This window comes from Lemur catta, chromosome 1 (genome assembly GCF_020740605.2).
Source record: "Lemur catta isolate mLemCat1 chromosome 1, mLemCat1.pri, whole genome shotgun sequence".
NCBI lineage: Eukaryota > Metazoa > Chordata > Mammalia > Primates > Lemuridae > Lemur > Lemur catta.
Window position 1 is genome coordinate 250665307 of NC_059128.1, and position 21651 is coordinate 250686957.

The 21651-nt window shown below is 33.4% G+C and overlaps 2 protein-coding genes across 3 annotated transcripts in view; both read right to left on the bottom strand.

The window, feature by feature from the left end:
* Nucleotides 1–21651, bottom strand: part of CADM2 (cell adhesion molecule 2) — a 1015461-nt gene that overhangs the window by 410481 nt on the left and 583329 nt on the right. The window lies entirely within an intron of this gene.
* LOC123643291 (UPF0686 protein C11orf1-like) lies at nt 1568–2038 on the bottom strand. The gene is made up of 2 exons (XM_045558755.1): nt 1717–2038; nt 1568–1652 (listed from the first exon to the last, which is right to left on the bottom strand). The coding sequence occupies exons 1-2, from the start codon at nt 1995–1997 to the stop codon at nt 1568–1570; spliced, it is 366 nt and encodes a 121-aa protein (XP_045414711.1). The 5' UTR covers nt 1998–2038.

Here is a 21651-nt window from a genome sequence, read left to right on the forward strand (position 1 = left end):
AAATAAATTTAAATACATAAATGGAAGATGTGAGGATAACAACTAAAGAAAACAGAAATGGAAAAGTTGACACAATTAAAGGGAGAATATGAAGTAATATAAACAACAGCCTCATGAAAATTCTTCTTGCAAATGCATAATAAATGAATACAAAGAAAGAATTCTGAAAGAATTAGCATAGGGACATGCTATAGGAAAAAAAATAAACAAACAGAATACTCATTGACCTGGAACTAGAGGTTTTAAAAGTTAATATAAATTAGCTGAAAGAAGAAAAAAATGAATAAAGATTTTGTTGTTTGCAAATATGATGATTTTAAATGGAATATGTGAGTAGATCTAAAATTGGAAGTATTCAAATGATAAGAAAATTCCATGGAATAAAGAAATGTCATATTTTGAAAAACTGTAGTTTAATTGAGTTAATGTATTGTGATTGCAATAGAAAAGGTTATTTTCAACATATTTAATATAAATTCCCTTCTGATGAAAACTCTCCTCCAGCAAAAGAGAAAATAAATGCATCCATAATTAACATAGCATGTATGGTAAGATTTCAAAAATTATATTTCCTAACATTCACTATAGAAAAATATCACAAAGTCTCATCTTTAACATATCCCACTTGGGAGCAAATGCCATATATGTGTGTGTATTACATACTGTGCTAGGTACCATACTATGTGCACACACATGCATAGACTATGGATTAGTTTCTCCACTCAATGTGGCAAGATAGATAGTGATATGTAGATAGAGAGAGATGTACATATAAATATAGACATATGTATATGTATATACAAATATGGAGGCAATGATTTCTAGGGGATTTATCTCTGTTTCTATCTTCATATCTTCATGTTCTCTGATTTCAGTGATCATATCTATAGAATTGAATTCAAAGTCAAGGGATATTATTATAATTCCTATCCACATCCCTGTCTAACTATCCTTCCATTCTGTCTTAGAAGTAAATTAAATTAGTTTGACAAGATTGTTACAATTGCATAGAGTTGACCCAAATAATCCATGTTAGTAGAATACAGCATGACTCAGGTGGATAGATATTTTCAAAATAATTCATACTGATTCAAAAGCCTTTGTTTTTGCTGTTGATGTTTTTGAGACAAGGTCTCGCTATGTTTCCCGGGCTGGTTTTAAACTCCTGGACTCAAATGATCCTCTCGTCTCAGCCTCCCGAGTTTCTGAGATTACAGGCTCAAAAGTCATGTTTGCACTATATTTTTGTTTGGGTATGTGTGGTGTTCTGAGAATTAACAATACTTTAAAGAAAAACATACTGTGAATAACAAAGAGTTTAGAAAACTGTCTTGTTTTAGCATCCTGATTTTTTTTTCTGTGTTTTTTGCTTTATTTATTCAAAGAGTGAAATAGAGTTACAGTGAGCTAAATTTTTAGTTATGCTTAGAATAACTTCCTAATACAGTCTACTCTGGAAATATTAAGCTTCTTTTTCTGTCTTAGAATCCTGGACCCTGAAACTGGTCAATATTAGGATCCCATACACATGCAGGGTGATGCCCAATTTGAGGTTTTGAATAGCTACTCATATGCTTTTCTGTGCATTTGCATCGAGGAGGATCCAGTTCAGGTTGATGTCCTGGGAACCAGTGAGGTTCTCGCTTAAACCTATGGGTCGAAAGTGGCATTTTGTTGTAGCTTGCATCACATGTTGTTTCAAAGTAGTGCCCAAACTGGGAAGGCAAGGGTTTGGGCTGCACAATATTCCTTAGGTCATATCTTTCTTGGTTCCAGTTGCCCATCAGGGTACGGTTAGAGTAGGAATTCTCATTAGTGGTGCATCTCCATCCATACTGAAAAAACTTGGACATATCATTGAAATCGGTCCACACTTCTCCATGGCCATCTGCATTAATCAGGCTGCCATAGTGTGGGTTTGTGAGGAAACAGGCAAGGTTCTGTCTCTGGAAAAATTCTGAGCAGCAGAGACAACGGGATGCAGCCATTTCGGACATGAAGGTAGGTACAAAATCTTCCGTGTTAGGAACATGCAAGACACAGTCCCGCCGGGTTTCTTTCACTCAGAACTCGCCTCACCTCTCTGAGCTAGTGACTGCTTGTGACCTCATGAAGGTGTGACGAAGTCACTTAGGACCATATTCGGGCTAAAAGGCACTTTGATCTTCCTAAGGGGATAGCAGGGTGAAGGGACTCGGAAGCGGGTATCTCGCTTTTGCACCCATGGTTACAGTCCTTCCTTGGGAGTCCTTGTACGAGTTCGTCAAGACAATCGGGTGCTGTGGCACGTCATCAACCCATCCTGATTCTTGATCAACTCCTTTTGAATGCATATTTCATGTTCAAGGTTCTAAGAACCACAGTCAGATAAAAAGCATATGCATTCTAGCTATCATGTCCCTTTTGAAGCATATCAAATACTTTATTTCATTAATTTTAGACATCTTAGCACTAGGTGTCATTCATTTACTAATGCATTATATCATACTACAAATACTTAATGAGCATTTACTCGTATTCAGGCATGCAAGACACTGAGGAACAAGACAGATTCCCTACCTTAATGCAATTTACAGAGCTATAGTACTTCACTTAATTCCTTAGGGCCTTAGCTAGTTCATCTGAAAATGCCTAAGTTAATCTATTACTGTCAAATTTCTTTCTATGTCTAAAATTCTGATTGTTGTGGAGAGGTAGGCTACATACTGGCATTCAAACATATTAAGATACTTAAAATAGCAAAAGATATTATAGATAGCATTGTACCAAGCAATAATTTGTGTTTCACAGTTGAAATATTTTATCAAATAATCTTTACTTTCCTATAGAATTGTACAAAACTTAAATATTTTCTACTTTTAAATTTTCTGTTTTTATCTCATCCTATCTAATGAAAGGTCAAACCTTTAAAATTACCCTTGAAATTTTTAAGGCTTAAAATTAAATTGATTATGTATATAATTCATAGGCACATTTAAAAATAATTTTTTAAATTCAGCTAATTCTTAGTGTACATTAGAATCAAACAGTGGTATCTGAGAATGTCAACTATAAATTTCCTAAAATAATTCCTAAGTTTTGTGGTCATTTTTGCTGTTCTTTAAAACACAACTTACTTTTACCAGACTCTTGTTCATCTAAAATCAATTGGGATCCCTATAGTCTTATATCTGATAATAATTGTATTCCTAAGTTAAGGTTTTTAAAGCATGTGATTTTTAGGGGGTATAATTTTGACAGAAGATAATTGTGGGTATTTACATGGTTAGAATACACCAGCTCAAGCCATGCCAAAACAGCACATTTTTATTGTAAACTTTAGGAGTAGGAAGAAAGAAGAAAGGAAGAATAATGTTAATGCATATAAATGAGGATTTTTATGCACAAGAAGAATGTAGAAAGAGCTTTGGATTTTGGGCGGAGTTCCAGCTCTGCTACCAGCCATCTATGTGACCTTGTGTTAGATGATTAAACACTGTAAAATGATAGGATAGTACTAGATGATCTTTAAGATCCATTCCAGGTAAAAAGACTGTAATTCCAATTGTAATACAATGTTATAACTTAGCCTTTAAAAAATAGCCAAGTCCTAATAGTGGCCTCTAGTCCAAGTAATTGCTAACCTTTTGCTCTGTAACAAATATAATTTTTATATCAAATCACTCTAAAAGGTAGGGACTCAAAGGATAAAAGAAAATGAATAGGTCACATTGCCAAAAGGAATCTTTAGGTGGATAACAAATCAGGTATCTGCCCTAAATGCAATATGACAATAAAGAAAGGTCAATGTTATTGTAGGTTACACAACAGCAAACCTGAGACAGTAGTTTTCCTTTCTGCAATTGAGCATTTGAAATAGAAAGTTCAATATGACTCTTAAGCACTAGGAATGATTTGTTTAGTAAAAACCAACAAATAATATGGGCATTTTCTTATATTATTATAGAGGTCCTCAACATATATATTGATAAAGCCTTTGATTAAAATATATATCTATGTATATGTATCTCTCTATATATTTTAGTATATGTATGTATGTAAATGCATTCATTATACAAATATGGAAGTTAAGCAATTTCTACAAGAATAATCATTAGGATGTAAATTAATTGAATGCCAGGATTTTTAAATTAATTTTTTCTGCTGCATCATCAACACCTAGAACAGTAAGTCTGACATATAGTGGATGTCAGTAAATATTTCTTTAAAAACAACCAATTAAATAGACACAAGTGCTAGCTTTTAAGTCTTCTAATTACCAGAGCAGTGGCGTTTTCACTGTACCTTTGCGCTCTTTTTTCAAAGTAAATTATTGTTAAAACAAATGGAATTTTCCTCAATCTTGGTGATATTGAAACAGATCTGACAACAGTAATATGTGGATAAAACTATTAACTTACACAAATTGTCGAAGTAATGTTGCCTAAAAAAATTCTAAATACTGTTAATTCTAGAAATTCTAGAGATTTTACTACTCTGGAAAAGCCTAAAAAAGAGTATTAACCTTCAGGTGAGTTTCAGGGTTACTTAAAGTTTCTAGGTCTCTAATCTGGTGTTTGGCTTGATGGGAAGGTATTAATATATAACAGTTTATAAAAACAAAATTAAAGCCCAGCCTAAATGCTAAAGTCAAGTTCAGACTGCACCTTTATAAAGCCTCTTTTAAAATGAGGATCTGGTGCTTTATAAAAATTATTATTAGCACAATTTCTAGGGGGTGGGAGAAAGAGTAACATGTATAAATGTTTACCATAGTAAAAGTCTTAAGTCTTCTAAAATGAGTCTCCCAAGGCACCTGGGTAAACAAGCTTAGGAAGGAAACTGCTAGATCCAGGATGTAATCTAAAGTTAAATGGAAATTATTAAAATGGTGATACAAAAGATTCTGTAATTTTAATTCATTAAGAATTCCCCCATCTATAAGTAATTTAAAGTAAATGTTTAAAGTTTGTCAATATTTAGACATATTTTTCCAAAGTACATAAAAAGTTAGATGGACTTAAGGACTATTTTAATACATTATAAAAAGTACCAGCATTTAAGTTTTTAAGCAAATAGTGATTAGATTTGTACCGTTTTATCAAAGAGGGAGAATCCCTCTAGTGAACTTTGCTGCTTTTACGTATTTATTTTTATTGAAGTTCAATAAATATTTCTGATAGCTTTAGATATTAAGATATGCTTTTGACAAAAATGTCTTCCATTTTGACTCAAAATAGCACATTCTAACAGCTTGATTGAGTACCTGTAGCCTTGTCTACATTTCAGGAATTGAAACTAATAATTAATTTTAAAAGCACAGATTTCTAGCTCCTGTAGGTATGAAAACATTTTAATTGCTTTGATAATTTGTTTTCCACTATCATGCAATCTCTGGAGAGTTGGAAACTAAAATATCAGTGTTAGATAGATAAGGCATACAGGCAGGATGCAGAATACAAATGTGATTTTCAAAGATATATATGTACATTATATATATATTCGTATTAATAAATAGCATTTAATATATATACCTATAGAAAAGTACATCAAGGCAAAGTTACTTTGCATTATTTCATAGTACTACTTCAAGATGAATTTAAGATTGTATGTAAACTTCCAAGTACCATATGGATTAAAGAGTTTTATAAGTTTCCTATATTGAATTACATCTCTTGTAGAGAAATTTTTACTCTCTTGACAATTTTGTGCTATTTTTAGAAATGTCACATAAATTTTTTTTTTTTCCTTTTTCCAAGAAACACAACAATATCTAGCATACCACTGAAATCCTGGGCAATAGAAGACCATAATTAATATACAAACGAAAGATTTAGAGCTCTGGTCTATTTGAGTTTTTATATTAATAATATATTTAATAGATATATGAATCAAAGTGAACATAAAAGAAACAGAATGGATATATTATAATAAATATCTCTACATACAACTGTACAACACAGAAAATTCAGCTCCTCCACTAAAGCATATTTATTAAATTTTAGATAATTTTATTATCTTGACTAGTTTATGCTTCATAAGCAGAAATCATAGTTTGGGGATGAATTCTTCTATTAAATAATCACACTTTTCTAGATCACCCCTGTCCAATAGAACTTTCTGAAATGATGAAAATGTTCTATAATTTGCCTTGTCCAATGTCATCACAAACAACATGAAATTACTGAGCATTTAAAATGTGCTCATTCCAAGTGAAAAACTGAACATATAATTTTATTTAATTTTAATTAATTTAAATTTAAATATACACCTGTGGTTAATGGCATCCAATACAGTCTGTATTGGATGATGTAGTTCTATTAACAGATATTTTTAACACCATATTTTTTCAGATATAATAGTTACAATTAATTTTCACTTTATCTTCAAACCTAGACACAAGATTGGCCTTTTTCCTTTAGTACGTGGTTTTTTTTTAAATTGTCCAGATAATCTTTTGACCTCTTATCACATCCAAATAGAATAATTCCTCAATATTCTTCTCTTCACTGGAACTGGACAAAATGTTTATTGATATATTTTTAATTGATTCTCTCTATTAACTTTTCATTATTTTTGTCCAAAGACTTACTATATAATATAAAAAACATTGATCAAAACATATAGCTTTAATACTGTCTTTGTCATTTTTTTTGCCTGCACAAACCTTAACCTTTTTATGTCTTAGTCTCCTTAGCTGCTAAATGTACATGGAAAAAAAATATTCCTTTCCCATTGTATTAGTCAAAACAAGCTTGGTTTCAATTAAGGCAAACCACAATGGCCTAAGGTGAGGGGAAACAGCAGGATATGTTATAGGGATATAAATGCCCTATGAATGTAATTAAACTTCACATGAGAGGGGAGGAGTCTGGAGTCAGGACCTGGAGGGCCACAGGACTCCTTCTTTTTCTTTCCTTAGTAGATAGGTGTTCTCAATTCACAGGAAAGAATATGGCTGTTCCGCTATTTCTAATTTTACATCTAACCATTTTAGCCACACTGTAACATTTCTAAGAAGTATTTCTGAGATGAGAGTGGAATGGGTCAATTTGCGTCAGAAGCTAAACCTACGTCAGTTAGCTATGGCCAGGAAGGCATATTTATGGAAAAAAAATATCATCCTGTCGGACTTAACCCTGGTGGTCAAGGAATAGTTCTCAAAAAAGCAGGGATGGAATATGGGCTGAGAAAGGAGTCTCAAAGTCTGTTAACTGAACTACTACATTGCAATTTTTTAAATGAAACTCAAATAAGATCTTGTTGATACATTTATTTATGTATTTATTAATTCTACAAATATTCATTAAGTGCCTACTCAAAGCTAGGTACTGGGACTTCAGAAATGAAATAGTCCTTTTCTGATTATATTTCAGTGGTTCCGCTTTCTAGCATCTTTCTTAAGACGACAGTGTTCAGAAGTATATGCCCTTTGAATGGAAAATTTTTATTTAATTGGCATAACATTTCATTTATGCAAAATGAATAACTTCTAGAGATTTGCTGTACAACATAGTGCCTATAGTTAACAACACTACCTTGTGTACTTAAAATTTAAATGGGGAGGATATGAAGAAACTTTTGAGAATGATAGATATGTTTAATACTTTAATTGTGGTGATAGTTTCATGGGTGAATACATATGTCCAAACTCATCAATTTGTATAAGTTAAATATGTGCAGTTTTTTATATCAATTATACCCAAATAAAGCTGTTAATATTTTGTAAAGCGTAAGCCTTTAGTCATGCTTTTGTGACTACAACTTATTTTCTATAAATGTCTTTCTTTAAAAGCATTCTCATTCAAACATTTAACAACAAAATAAAAAATTTCTCATTTATGGTCTAAATTTAACTAAGAATATTTTACACCTGCTTTTGTGTATTACTCATTTTTTCCTTTAGAGATAAACTCAGATCAAGATGGGTAATATGATTCATAAGAGACCTTAAATGGCTTGGGCATGGTGGCTCAAGCCTGTAATCCTAGCACTCTGGGAGGCTGTGGCAGGAGGATTGCTTGAGACCGGGAGTTCAAGACCAGCCTGAGTAAGAGTGGGATGCACCTTCCTCTCCCCACTGCCCCCCTCCCCCCTCCCCTGTCTCTACAAAAATAGAAAAATTAGCGAGACGTAGTGGCACGTGCCTATAGTCCCAGCTACTTGGGAGGCTGAGGCTGGAGGATAGCTTGAGTCCAGGAGTTTGAGGTTGCAGTGAGCTATGATGATGCCATTACACTTTTCCCGGGGTAACAGAAAAAAGAGACCTCTAATGAGTTACTCTAACTTGGGCCTTGATGGGCAAAAAAATAGCATAAAGTAATAAAATAAAACATAGAAATAAATCAACAGGAAGACAAAAAAATCACAGCTATAAGCATGGGCCTAGAATACACAATATGTAGTTTTAGATAAATAAATATGCCAAAAGCAAAAATATAAAATAATTATACCCCAAGAAATGATATAGCAACTAATTTAAATAACAGCAAAATTTACTTTAGGGTGAAGAAAAAAATGCAAGAGCTACTTGGTATAGTGCTTTCAAGAACCAAGTCTAGCTCTGGAAATACAAAATACACGTGATAAAATTAGTTTTATTATTCAATATTTGTTTTAATAATTCTCACAGAGATGGATTTTTTTTTCATCTACCAGAGCCTCCTGGACCAAAAGAAAATAAATGTAATACTTTAAAATCTCATCAATAAAGATATACACCTGTTTAATAATTTTATTAAAAGAGGAAATAACAACATCCTGGGCTTAACTGTTACTTTTTTAGTTCAATTTAGACTACATAATCCCTCCTCATTGCAGAGAAGATTCAGGAACTGTATGAGGTTCTATTTCCTTTACCAGATTTATATTACATTGGACAATTATAACCCAGGACCTGAAGGGTTTATAACAGGACAATTCTCATACTTTGCACCCACCTTACAGGAATACTGTGTAATACTGTGCATAGTAGCTTATCCTGTACAACTACCTTACCAAGTGTGACTAATTTCTTCAGGAACTAGTCACCAAGACTACACACAAAATGATAAGCTGACTATATAACAAATATTGACAGAACTGTGGAAATAATATAGCATTCAAGCATAATTCTTTAAGTTGTTTGTATATGTTGTTACTTTAACTACATGCTTAATTAGATAATATTAGAATTTTCAAAATAATTTTCAGTTGGACAAAGTAGTCCAGTGAATATACTACTATATTAAATAATACGAAGATTTCTAAAGATTTCATTAGGGCACCTCCATACCCAGCTGCAGCTGCTACTTTAATAGATAACACCCTGTGATTTCATCCATAACTACTGGTACTCTATTCAGCCCCAAGAATGATTTGAATAGACACTTCAGTCCTGAAATGCATTAGTTCCTACTTCAATTTATATTATCAACCAGCAGAATAAATGCATGTAAAAAGGGCTTGGAGATCCTTGGGAGAAGTACTTGTTTAATGTAACTCGAAAGCAGATTTGAAAATTTTCCCCTTTTAAATTTATTTTCCCAGAGTCCTAATAAATGAAAGCCGGGCTGCTCTCCAGGTTTCCAAGCCACTAGAGCCTGATTGTTTTCTATTTGTTTCAGTGTTTAAAGCCAACAAAAGCTGCATTAAAACTGACGGTGCCAAGTAGTAACAAGCATACTTTAAGCATAGCTAATGTATGAACCAATAGCCTCAGGTTATAATATTTCAAATACAACAGAATTTAGAGGCTAGGCTCTTTGTCACAGCATTTTATAAGCAGAACATTTTTTAATATAGTATGCTTATGAAAACAAAAAATATCACTAATAACAAAATGGTTTCTGCGTCATTCTATACTCTCCACATTTTTGCATTTCCAGTCACATATTTGTTTCTCATATCCCTATCTAATTTAAATGAAAGCTTAAATGAAAATGAATTGCCTTTTTCATTTTTTTAACTTTGATAACACACACATGCACATACACACAGGCAGAGTTGATTCTATTGATTTCTTTCTAACTCTCTAAAACATTCTTAATTATAGTCATTCACATCCCTGCCAGCCACTTTTGGGACAACAAAGCAACAATTCCACGCTGTCCCTACCCCAAAACATGAAAAATATAATTGTATTTAAAATAGCCATTAAATTCACATCTCTTTTTATATTTTCATTAAAATAAATCATTTTAGTTAAATAAGGCTTGGGACATTTCTATTTCATTAATTCTAATTATTTTAAAGATGAAAGTTGTTATATCCTAACTTCATGAGACTCTTTAGCCTTTGACCCAGGTATATGGAGGATCTTTAGGAATCTGTCCGTTTGTTATGTTGAATATTGCTAATTACTTTTGAACTATTCTAAGGTTAATAATGAAAATATTTCAAAGATTATATATTTTAAAGAATAGGGCTGAAGAGTCTGATATGATAATTACTGTTTTTGAGAATTTACATGAGCAAATATATAACCAGCAACAGCCATGATACAAAATATATCCTTAGGATATTTCGTTATAATCTCCCTTAATATTTTTCCCCATCACTATAGTCAGCTGATATAACTCCAATGTTAATCTTCAATTAACCTATATTAATTTGTCTAATGATTAACAGAAGTCAATCTCTATTGTGTTTCTGCAGTTGTGCCTCCCTCTGTTCATATGAGGAAAGTGGTGACGAGAATTATTTCAAGTATTTGGAAAGAGTCCTTGACCCAGTTAACAGATAACATAAATTTCCTCATATGATTTCCTCCTGCTTAGTACTCCGTAATATAGAAACTCAAAGTCTTCTAAAGTTTAAAATTCCCATTTGAACATACAAAATTTGACAACCACATTTACTTAGTTTTATATCAGATACTTTATAAAAAGTAGTAATTTTTATTTTATTAATCACAGCAGCACCCATGATCTTATATATGTCTATCTGTTTATTCTGTGTATAGATAATGCCTATCACATATTTATATTTGCAAATCACTTGTAACAATTGTTTGATCCATACATAAGTTGGAAATAAACGCTCTAATATTCTATAGAAATCCCTCACAAAGGCCAAGAACACAGCTATATAAATTTTGCAATGATTGATATATTAGTAATCCACTCTGTTCATTTTATAGATAAAAAACACTAAGGATCTATAAATTTAATTGGCAGAATTGGTATTCAAAAAATGTCCTGATTTTCTTTTTCTTTGTTTTCTATTGTCTGGAGTTGCAAAAAAATGAAATCTCATTTTTAAAAAGCTAAGCTTGGGATATGTATTAATGGAGGAACAAATTGTAAAAACATACTAACTGAAACTAACGCACCATGTGACATTGGCCACTGGTGAAGCACTTGGAGACAGACAGAATACAAGTTCTATGAAGGCCCTTTTAAATCTAGGACTCATAACATTCTTATTAAGGCTGTTTGTCCAGTTATAGTCTTGCCTAAGTCCATGGCTATGAGACTATCCTAGGCACCACTACATATACTTATTCTTTTTTATATAAAGGCCTGGATATAAAAGTATTGTTGACCCAAAGCCATGAAAAACAGTTAAATTCCATCCTCCAACCTGTGATTCCTGCAGGCCAAATTTCTGTTCAGTGACTGATTCTGTGGTTAGTGTGTGTGTTTTTTCCCCTTCTATTCACATTATTGGTAGTTTGAAAATAGCTCCTGTAGAGCTTGATGTAAAACAGCTGAACTGAGATGACCATTAAGGGTCAACTGGTCTGCATTTTTCTTAGCAGTGGACGTGAAACTGCATGTGTTGAGAGTCGCTAGATCTTCAGTACATCAAATTATCTATAATAATGATCAATTACAATGAAAATCTGTATCATTAGAAATCTGTTATCTCTCTCTGATTTTTCTCTCATCTTCTGTTTACATTAGATGATAATATATTTTATTAATATTCTGTTTTCTATCCCATTATACCCAATCTATAGTTAATTTATCATATTAATCACATTATAAATTTGCTCCTTGCAATAACTTTCTGGATGACTATTAAATTAATATGTTAAATTATATTTAAATAATATTTCTTAAAAATTATCATTTTTTAAAATTCAGTCTTTTATGTTTTAATGGATCCAAAAAGTTATCTAATTTTTATATTTGGTTTTCTGGTGTATTTAATTGCTTGGCCTATGTCCTTTCTATTGTCTTATTGAACAGCAAGTCACTTACATGCATATTTCTCCTCATCAGTCCTTTCTACCATATACAGAGATTATTTTCTTCCTATAGCACTCAATGGGAACAAAGTGTATTTTACAAGTATTATTAGATCTTTTGCTGTGACTTACTCCCACGCAGATGGTACACATCTGAAGGGGCTCTATTCTAGCTAGCAAAGATCCAGCTGATGCTCTGGAAAATTATTCTCTCTTGGTGAAAAGTTAGCTTGCCACTGCCTTCCCTGCTGCATTATTAAACACGAAGGAGTGATTCCCTTAATCCCAACCATCTGCTCTTCCCCTACTAAAAAGTGAAAACATCCCCTTGTGTTTACAAATGTTGCTGCTAAAGCTTCACAAATTATAAGACATGGCTGTGAAATTTCCGTATATACTACAAGATCAAAACAAAATTCTAGTCACCATAAATCTGTAAAAAATAAACCAAATTTATATCACACGATAAACCCAACTGTGTTTTAATGTAATGCAATTATAGTTAAACTGCAGTCTCAGAATGTAAATTATTTTAGCATCTCAAGTATAATATTTGCATTTTAAATATACTCCTACTTGTCCAGACTTCCAAAAGTACATACTCTAAGAAAATGGATCATCTTCAATTCTTTTTAATTTTCACAGATTTGTGGAGTGCACAGAATTTTAGCATCCGTAAAGGTTCAGTTTCCTTGAAATTAAAGGCAAGACAAAATATCTAACTGCTCAGATGAATAACAGGCTTAAAACCTCTAAAATAGGAAAGCAGTGTCAAGTGTCTCACATCAAAATGTTGGTTTTCAGGAAAGAGACATGCACTGAAGTATTGCTAGGCAAAAACAGTGATATCACTTCACACCAAATTATTATTTTCCTTACAAAATGTACTGCAAACCAGAATCATCCGAACTAAAGAGCTCCAAAATACCAGTTAACCAAAAATAAAACAAGCAAAAGAAAATTTGAAATTCCAAATATTTTGATTTGATATTTATTTTCTTAAAATATTGGGTATGGTGTAACCTAAAATTTTTCCCTAATTATTTTTCCTGATAGTATGAAGATGTTTCAATTAACTTTATTTTTGTTGAAGATCAATTGCTTTGGTTTTCCTCTAGGATGCTGTCTTTGTCAGCAGACCAATTTCTGTTTCATAAAGTTTATACCTTTTGTGCTTAGCAAATAATTCCTTATCACCTATGTTTCAGATCCTTTTCACCTATTATTTTTCCATGCCTTTCCTATAATTCTTGTCCCTACAAGTTTATTTTTCATTTCATAACAGTTCTAAAAATATTTGTCCTTACTTAAATGGAATTTGTATAGCTAATTGTTTTATTGTTATAGTACTGGGTAAATAAAATTATGCTTTATTTGTAAGAGTCTTTCTTTCAAGTCTTCTTTGAATTCACTGTACCATGCCATGTATTTATTTTTCTAGCCCATTTACCTGTCCTGGTGGTTTTTTTGCTTTCAATCTGAGAGTTTGAATTATTTAGGCAATGTGTTCATTGTGGTCAAGCAACATAAACCATTTGCCTTCTTATAGCCTCCACACTTTTTGCCTCGAGACTTCACTCCTTGGTATTTATGACAAACTATTTTCTGTACCTTAGTACGATCTTTGGTGCTATGTCAAAGGCTACTTCTGTATAGATGTAACTAGCATAGCATATTTCCCTAGATGATTTTCCATTCCTCTGGCTAGCTCTTTCCTTGTTCTAAAAATGTTTTAAACTGGATCTGGTAAACTTTACAGAAAAATTTCTCTACATGGGAACTGTCAAGGACCAGCAAGCTAATGGTTTCATGTCAAATTTCTCACATTTAAACAAAATATATTCCATGAGCCTGTTCTTAAATATACCTTTCATGAAACTGTCTCTTATGATTCACTTCATATAATGTTTCTCTTTGCTTATCCTTAGTCTTGGAAATACTTGTATTTCCTAGTTCTCTATGTGGTCTCAAGCTAACCCATTGTCATTTTCCCTTAAATCTAGTAAGTTTATTTCCCTGTCTACATTGTACTTACTCCTTCTTGACGTATTTTCAGTAAATTTGTTCTCACTCCTTCTTTATGTTCAGTGTCATTTTATAAATTCTCAAACTGAAGTCCACCAAGTTTTATGTAATTTGATCAGGAAATTCCTAGCAATTATTATTGTTTCTATTTTTATTATAAAGTAGTAGAATTTCAAAATAATTAAAAACATTTTTTCATAACAGTAGCAAAAAGAAAATTGCATGTATATATCTATGTTATAATTAGTTCTTTGTGCTTGTCTCTAAATTTCCAATCTGTATGTTCAAATGTTATTCTATTTTTATACCACATTAAGTCGAGGATAAGAACGGTGGTAGACCAGCATATGGGGTACTGGTGAAGCATGCAACCTGGTACCTATGGCAGAACAATTGTGATATTTGGGTGTCAGGCACCAGAGCATGACCGTGGGCTAGTTAGGGCTACGAGTCTTGCAGCTAGTCAATACTGGAGCTGATTCTTACTTTTTTGAACTTTCTATTATACCACAACTTCTTTCCAGAGTGAAATGAATCAACTCAAAACCATTGTGCCTAATTAATTTATATTTTAGAGTCAGAAACTCAAATATTATGGCAGGGGAACTAAAAACACATGGGAGTTCCCAAACAAAGTTGCAACTCTCACTTCTGGGCAGTCAGTCAAGCAAAACAGTGAAGTGGTAAAATGAAATGTTCATTATTACATTGTGCCACTCCTCCCTTCTCTCTCTCTCTCTCTCTCTCTCTCTCTCTCACACACACACACACACACACACACACACACACACACACACACAGAGAGAGAGAGAGAGAGAGAGAGAGACACACACACACTTCTCTCCTTTAGAGTAACCCCTCACCACTTCCTTTATCAAAATCTTCTCTCAGGACTGTCTCTAGTGAACCCATTCATACTAAATTGTATGAATCTGATATAATTTATAGCCTTGACCCTCCCTGTGGTTTTTCTGTTATAGTAAGGATAGCCATTTTAGGAACATAGATCTGAAAGGATGAACTTTTGCCAGCAAGGTATTTAACGCATCAGCCAGCGGTGACTGGAATGAACAGGTGTTCCCAAGACTCTGGAAATTCCACCTTGTCAGCAGTTCCCTCCCACTCAGTGTCCAGTTTTTACAGTCTAATCTAATTGGTTCTCTGGGCAGGTTACTACTTGCACATACTCTAGTATCTGCCCTAATGCTGACATTTACCTTTACTTACTGACCTCAAAATATAGCTAAAATAATCCCTCTAGCAAACAGTTGCTACTAGAAACATAAATTTAAGCTCTCTGATTTGCTGAGTAGGGCTGCATAAAAAAAAAAAAATCGGTACACAGCAGAGCTAAAGATGATGCAGAGGTATTTAGATGAAAACAGACAATTTTGCAGCAGATTGCCTTACATATTGGCAGTTCTCAAATCACATCTCAAATCAGATGAAATAAGTTTCAGAAAGTTATTTAGCATGAAGAATACATTATTAAACTCTACGTATAAAATGTTAATGCAGATCTGCTGGCTCTTATGGCTGCTTGCTTGCATTCCTCCCTTTTGCAACACTGGTATCATAAACTTAACTGTCAATGTGGGGCGAGCGTTTTTCCTCCAATCAACTGGCAGGCATGCTTTTGAGACATTATCTCTGCATCCTTAACCACACACACAGGTCACCTTTCAGCTCTACTGAAATTAAAACATCAGAGTTTTAGAGTAAAATTTATATTTTTTACATGTACCATCGACAGTGGTCAGATGTTTAACCTAAGCTTGTACCTGAATATGTGTTTTTTAATAATATTTTGGGGCAATTGTGGTAGATTATGGCTGCATCATTTCCTGTGACACATTACATTGTGAAATGACTCAGCACTGGGTTTTACAAATTACCCATTTTTAAGATTTTGTCGTTGAACTGAGATCCATTCATATAATCTTACAAACAAACTATTTCTTGTCATCATTATGAGTATCTCCCAGAAGAAGCATTTCATGAATGTTAAGTAAGCCCATGGAGTAGGGGCAGCCATTTGGTACCAGATTAAGGCAAGAATGAGGCAAATTCTTTTTTTTTTTTTTTGAAGCAGAGTCTCACTCTGTTGCTGGGCTAGAGTGCTGTGGTGTGTGGTGTCACCCTAGCTCACAGCAACCTCAAACTCCTGGGCTCAAGTAATCCTCTTGCCTCAGTGTCCTGAGTAGCTGGGACTACAGGCATGCACCACCATGCCCGACTAATTTTGTATGTATATATTTTTAGCTGTCCATATAATTTCTTTCTATTTTTAGTAGAGACGGGGTATCTCTCTTGCTCAGCCTGGTCTCGAACCCCTGAGCTCAAACAATCCATCGGCCTCGGCCTCGGCCTCCCAGAGTGCTAGGATTACAGGCGTGAGCCACTGCACCTGGCCAGCCAGAATAAGGCAAAGTCTGTGCATACCCTACTATCATAGGAATTGACTATTTAGTGTGACTCACCAGAAAGTCTGGTATTGACAGCTCACTTTGATATGAATATATATATTCATTGGCAGGCTGTATCAAGGTGATTTTCCTAAGAATATGAGATTGAAATTCTTTACCTAAAACACATTATTTATAATAAGGATGAGGTGTCACCTGTCTGGAGTCTTTAATTCATAGAAGTACGCATGACTTGTGAGCAAATAAGCTTTTCCTTGTTTGCCCAGTATTTCATGATAGATTAGTAATGTGTGCCAGCGGTCACTGTATTTTTGATATTCTGAGCTTGGTTTATGTCTAACTTTCTATCTTTTCCCAGTGATAACCACCAGATAGTTTCTACTGATCATTCATTTTCTGCCAGGCGTTATCTTATCTACAAAATCTTTTCAGTCCTTACAGATTCCCAATGAAGTAGGTGAATTATACCCTTTTTACAGATCAGAAAGCTAAATCTCAGCAAGACTGGTGGACATAAGAAGGAATCTTCATTTGTATGATACCAAAATCACTTTATCAAAATGAATCCCATGTGCTATTCATTCTTCATTTTGCCTTTCATATATGGGCGTCCATGTGGCAAGCTTGCTACCCCCTCATTGGGCCAGTCTCATGAATGATTAAATCATTCTCATGATTTAAGTCCTGACCCACGGGGAAAACAGTAGACCTACTCACCACGATATGGAGACTATTTCAGGATGCTCAGTTGCAATAATATCTTGGATAACTTTTATTTTTGTAATATAATAAAGTTTTTTGGAAGTGATTCTTAGCATTGGATTTTCAAGATGTTATTTATTAAAGTTGTGTGGCCAAATTGGGCAATATGCCTGTACTACCTTTGGCTTTACTAACATATGAGTTTTAAATAACCATGTTTGCCTATATTTTAATTGATATTTGTCCTTCCACTAATACATTTTACTCTCTGCTACTGGAAAGATGGAAATATTTGTAATTGTACCTATTTTTCAAAGCTTCTTTCCTAAATGGGAATAGCAATTTTATTGTGAAATGTTACATATATAATTATCCTTTTACCTTGTTTCATTCTCATTTTCATTAAGAAAAATACATACATTTGATTTTGCAAAGAAAATCCGTTTGCTTTATTCTGTTGTTTTTCTGACTTTTTGTGTTTTTTATAAACTAGGCTTTTACTATGAATTGCTTAGAATTTGGTTTATCCTGGGTAAATGGAAAGTAATTCACCCTAAGAAGACTGTGAAACTGTTTTGTCTCAGCAGGCTTCATTGTGAAAGCCCAGCATGAGCTAGGAGGATGTGAGATAGGCCAGGCTGTAGCAGACTGTTGCCGCACATTTTAAATGTTCATGAATTACTATCAGTAGATGATGGGTAAAAAACTGGACAAATGTGAACAGCATGAACATCAACCACATTTTAATTAGTGGTGACTCCCCAGTAAACAAAATGACACACTAGATTTTAGAATAAATTCCCCAGAAGAAGTACAGCTGAGTTTAACTTTATTTTAGATGAGATTCATTAAGCAGTATCCTATCTATGAAACAAATGATAACATTGATGTTCATATAGGTAAAGTTTTACTAAGAGCTTTCACACCTATCTTACCGCATCTGATCTTTACAACAGCCCTGTGGAATAAATGAGGCATGTGTTTTCTCCTCTATTATAAGAGAACAAGGCTCGGCTGGGTTAAGTGACTTACTTAACATGGTAATTAACAGGGTTGGGGACCAACCTCTTGTCTCCAAACTCCAAATCTCTTATTTTTCTTCTCTGGTAACATCTTTGATATTTGTTGCATTCTGAACACAGACATTCTACGTTATAAATTTTGTTATAATCCTCTAAGCATACATTTCAAGACCCTCAGTGGATGCCAAAAATCACAGATAGTACCAAAGCCTATGCATTATGCTTTGTCCTGGATATACATATCTATGATAAAGTTTGAACTACAATGGCAGAACCAGAATGAATGTCTTTTTCCTACTACACAATTTTGTGGATAGAAGATTCATTCTGACCATGGATCTTATCAACTTCAGCATATATATATATTTTTTCTTATTAAGTCGAGAAGTTTCACCTTTTCACTTAAAAGGAAGCACTTTAAAGCTTCTCTTTGGCATATTCAAATTGCCAGCATCACTACGCTTGCGCTTTGGAACCATTGCTAAGTAAAATAAGGGTAACATGAACACAAGCACTGAGATACCAGGGCAATCGATCTGGAGTTATTGAGTGACCAAGGGGTGGGGAACCTACACAGCCTGCATAAACTGGACAAAAAGATGATTCACAACCCTGGCAGAACAGAGCAGGTTGGCGTGAGATTTCATTAAGCTACTCAGAATGGTGCACAATTAAAAACTTATAAATTGTTTATTGTATTGTTTATTTCTGGAATAGTCCATTTAATATATTTGGACCATGATCGACCATGGTTAACTGAAACCATGGAAAATGAAACCATGGATAAGGGGAGACTACTGTACCTTTGATCTGACAAATCTTTCCTCAAGTGTATTCTCTGAGAGATTTAATTTAGTTGATAAAATCTTTAGAGCTGCCACATGAGTTAGCTTAGAAGTAGCACAAGCTTTGAATTTTAGGAATAATGGAATAAACCACAGGTTCCTGGGGGTAATTATATAAAAGCTGTCTGGGTAGCAACTTACAGATGCTACAAGCAGAACCAGACTCTCAGAATCCATAAAAATTAAAATATTGTGCTTCCTTCATCAAGAACAATGCATGTTCCATGTTCCAACACCACATTGTTTTTCTTTGCTGGCCTTTTTTTTAAACAAATTTTCGCCATGTGAATATCTGGGACAAAAAAGAGATATTACCTTTTCACACAAATACCATCAGAAACAGTACATTGGTGCAGGCAACTTAAATGTCACATCTTTAGAAAAGCTGGGAAATCCAATTATCTCCTTTTGATGGCAAGTACCATAACATATATTTATAAACAAATAAAGCTAAGTAGTTAAGTCTTGGAATTCCTTTGCATTACTGTAGATAAACAGGCAGCATAATATTATTTGCATATTATTTGTATTTAAATTTGAACTTTATATCTTAGTATAAAAATGAACCCAACTAGATGTAATTAAGGTGGAGGGATTAATTTCCTACAAACTGAAATATACAGAATGTTCCCAGTGGAATATTATCAGTATTCCACAGACTGCTTTCCTGACACCTGAATTTTTCTTATTTTTTATGTAAAACGTGAGGCCCTTAAATATTACGGCTGAAGTACAAACATATTTTGTGTTTGCATGTATATAAAAAAGCTAGATGACCATTAAGCTAAATTTATCCTAAACAAAAATAGCTCATCAATTATACAAATTAAAAATAATACTTTTGCATAATTTTTACAATATGCCAAATTGTAGAAAGGGTAGAAATTATTTGTGTGATACTATAGGTCTCCTCATGAATAGGCTAAATAATCTAAATAAATACATACATTTAAAAGTATGAGTGGTAACCATTATGTTGGAAATTTTTCTATATCTGGAATCTTCAAATATAATTATATTTCAAAATTATAGTATTTCTTACTTTTGATTCTGATAGAAATTATACCCATCTGTGAGTAGTTCATTTTGAATAAAATTAGAATTTAATACTAATGTTTCTCATTTAAACATATTTATTTGAAGTGATTCTTAATATATGGAAATGATCAGAAATCGTACCCTTCATAAATCTATTAGCCTTTTCAAGAGGTTTGGTTTTTATTTTATGGGTAATTTAAAAGTGTATTTTCTGTCTCATTTAGTACCACATTTAACAATAATAATTTATTAAAAAATTAACATCTTCTATAATCCTAATGAAGTGTTTAAAAGTTTAGTTTCTATCATCTAGAATGAGTCTAAAATATTAATAACACCTTTTGCTCAATTTCCACTGTATTTCCAAAGCTTTTCACATTGACATTATTGTTTTTAAAATGATAATCATTTGAGATATGAAAAAGTATTCCTTTAACTTTCTTCCTCCTTTGACCACTATTACTTTAGTAGCAGAGTCATTTCCAGAAAGGAAATCTTTAACTTGAGAATTTCAATTCTGCACAACAGTGTGAATCTGGTTAAATTAGCCTTTGATAGCTGACATATGTGATTATATTTTAACATCAATGAAAACCTAGCAAAACATTCAACCCTGGCTCTCAAAAATTATTTATGCAAACTGACTGACTAAATGAGTAAATGAAGACTTCATTAATTCAACAGAGCCCCAAATCTACAAAGGCATACAAATCTCAGACTCTTTAGAGTTCTTATAACAGCTACTTCTGCTGTGCTGTAGACATGCAGGTCTCAGAGACTGCCAATTGTCATCAAGTTCAGGAATCCATTTTAACTTCATTCCTAGCATATAGTAAATATTTAAAAAAAAAAACCACAAACATTTATTCAGCACTTTTATGTACCAGGCACGGTCCTAAACACTTAAGTAATTTATCTCTTTCAGCCCTAAACACCTTTTTAAGATAGATATTATTATTATTATCCTTATTTTACAAATGAGGAAACTATTTTTCAGAGAATGTAAGTAAATGACTTTCCAAAGGTCACCAGCAAGGATGTGGTGAAACAAGGATCCCACTAACCATCTAATTCACTCTATTAGCTGCCCAACATTTGTACAGATACTTCACAAGATAAATAGTAGATAACCCTACTTTTAGTACTTTCTATGGTCTGAATCATGTTCCCCACCCCTCAATTTATATGTTGATGCCCATCTCCCAGTATGATGCTATTTGGCAATGGGGACTTTGGGAGATAGTTAGGTTTAGGTGAGATCACAAGAGCAGGGTCCTCATGATGGGATTAGTGCCCTCATGAGAAGAGAAACCAGAGAGTTTGCTCTCTCTCTCTAACTGCCATGTAAGAATATAACTAGAAGGTAGCTGTTTGCAAGCCAGGAAGAGAGCCTTCACCAAAACCTGACCCGGCTGGCACCCTGATCTAGGACTTTAAGCCTC

Bases quoted from the DNA above. Each gene is read 5' to 3' on its own strand.
- LOC123643291 (XM_045558755.1), bottom strand. From the start codon at position 1,997: ATGTCCGAAATGGCTGCATCCCGTTGTCTCTGCTGCTCAGAATTTTTC. The intron at 1,653-1,716 runs GTTTGGGCACTA...CTTTCGACCCAT, and splicing joins CCCAAACCCTTGCCTTCCCA to AGGTTTAAGCGAGAACCTCA.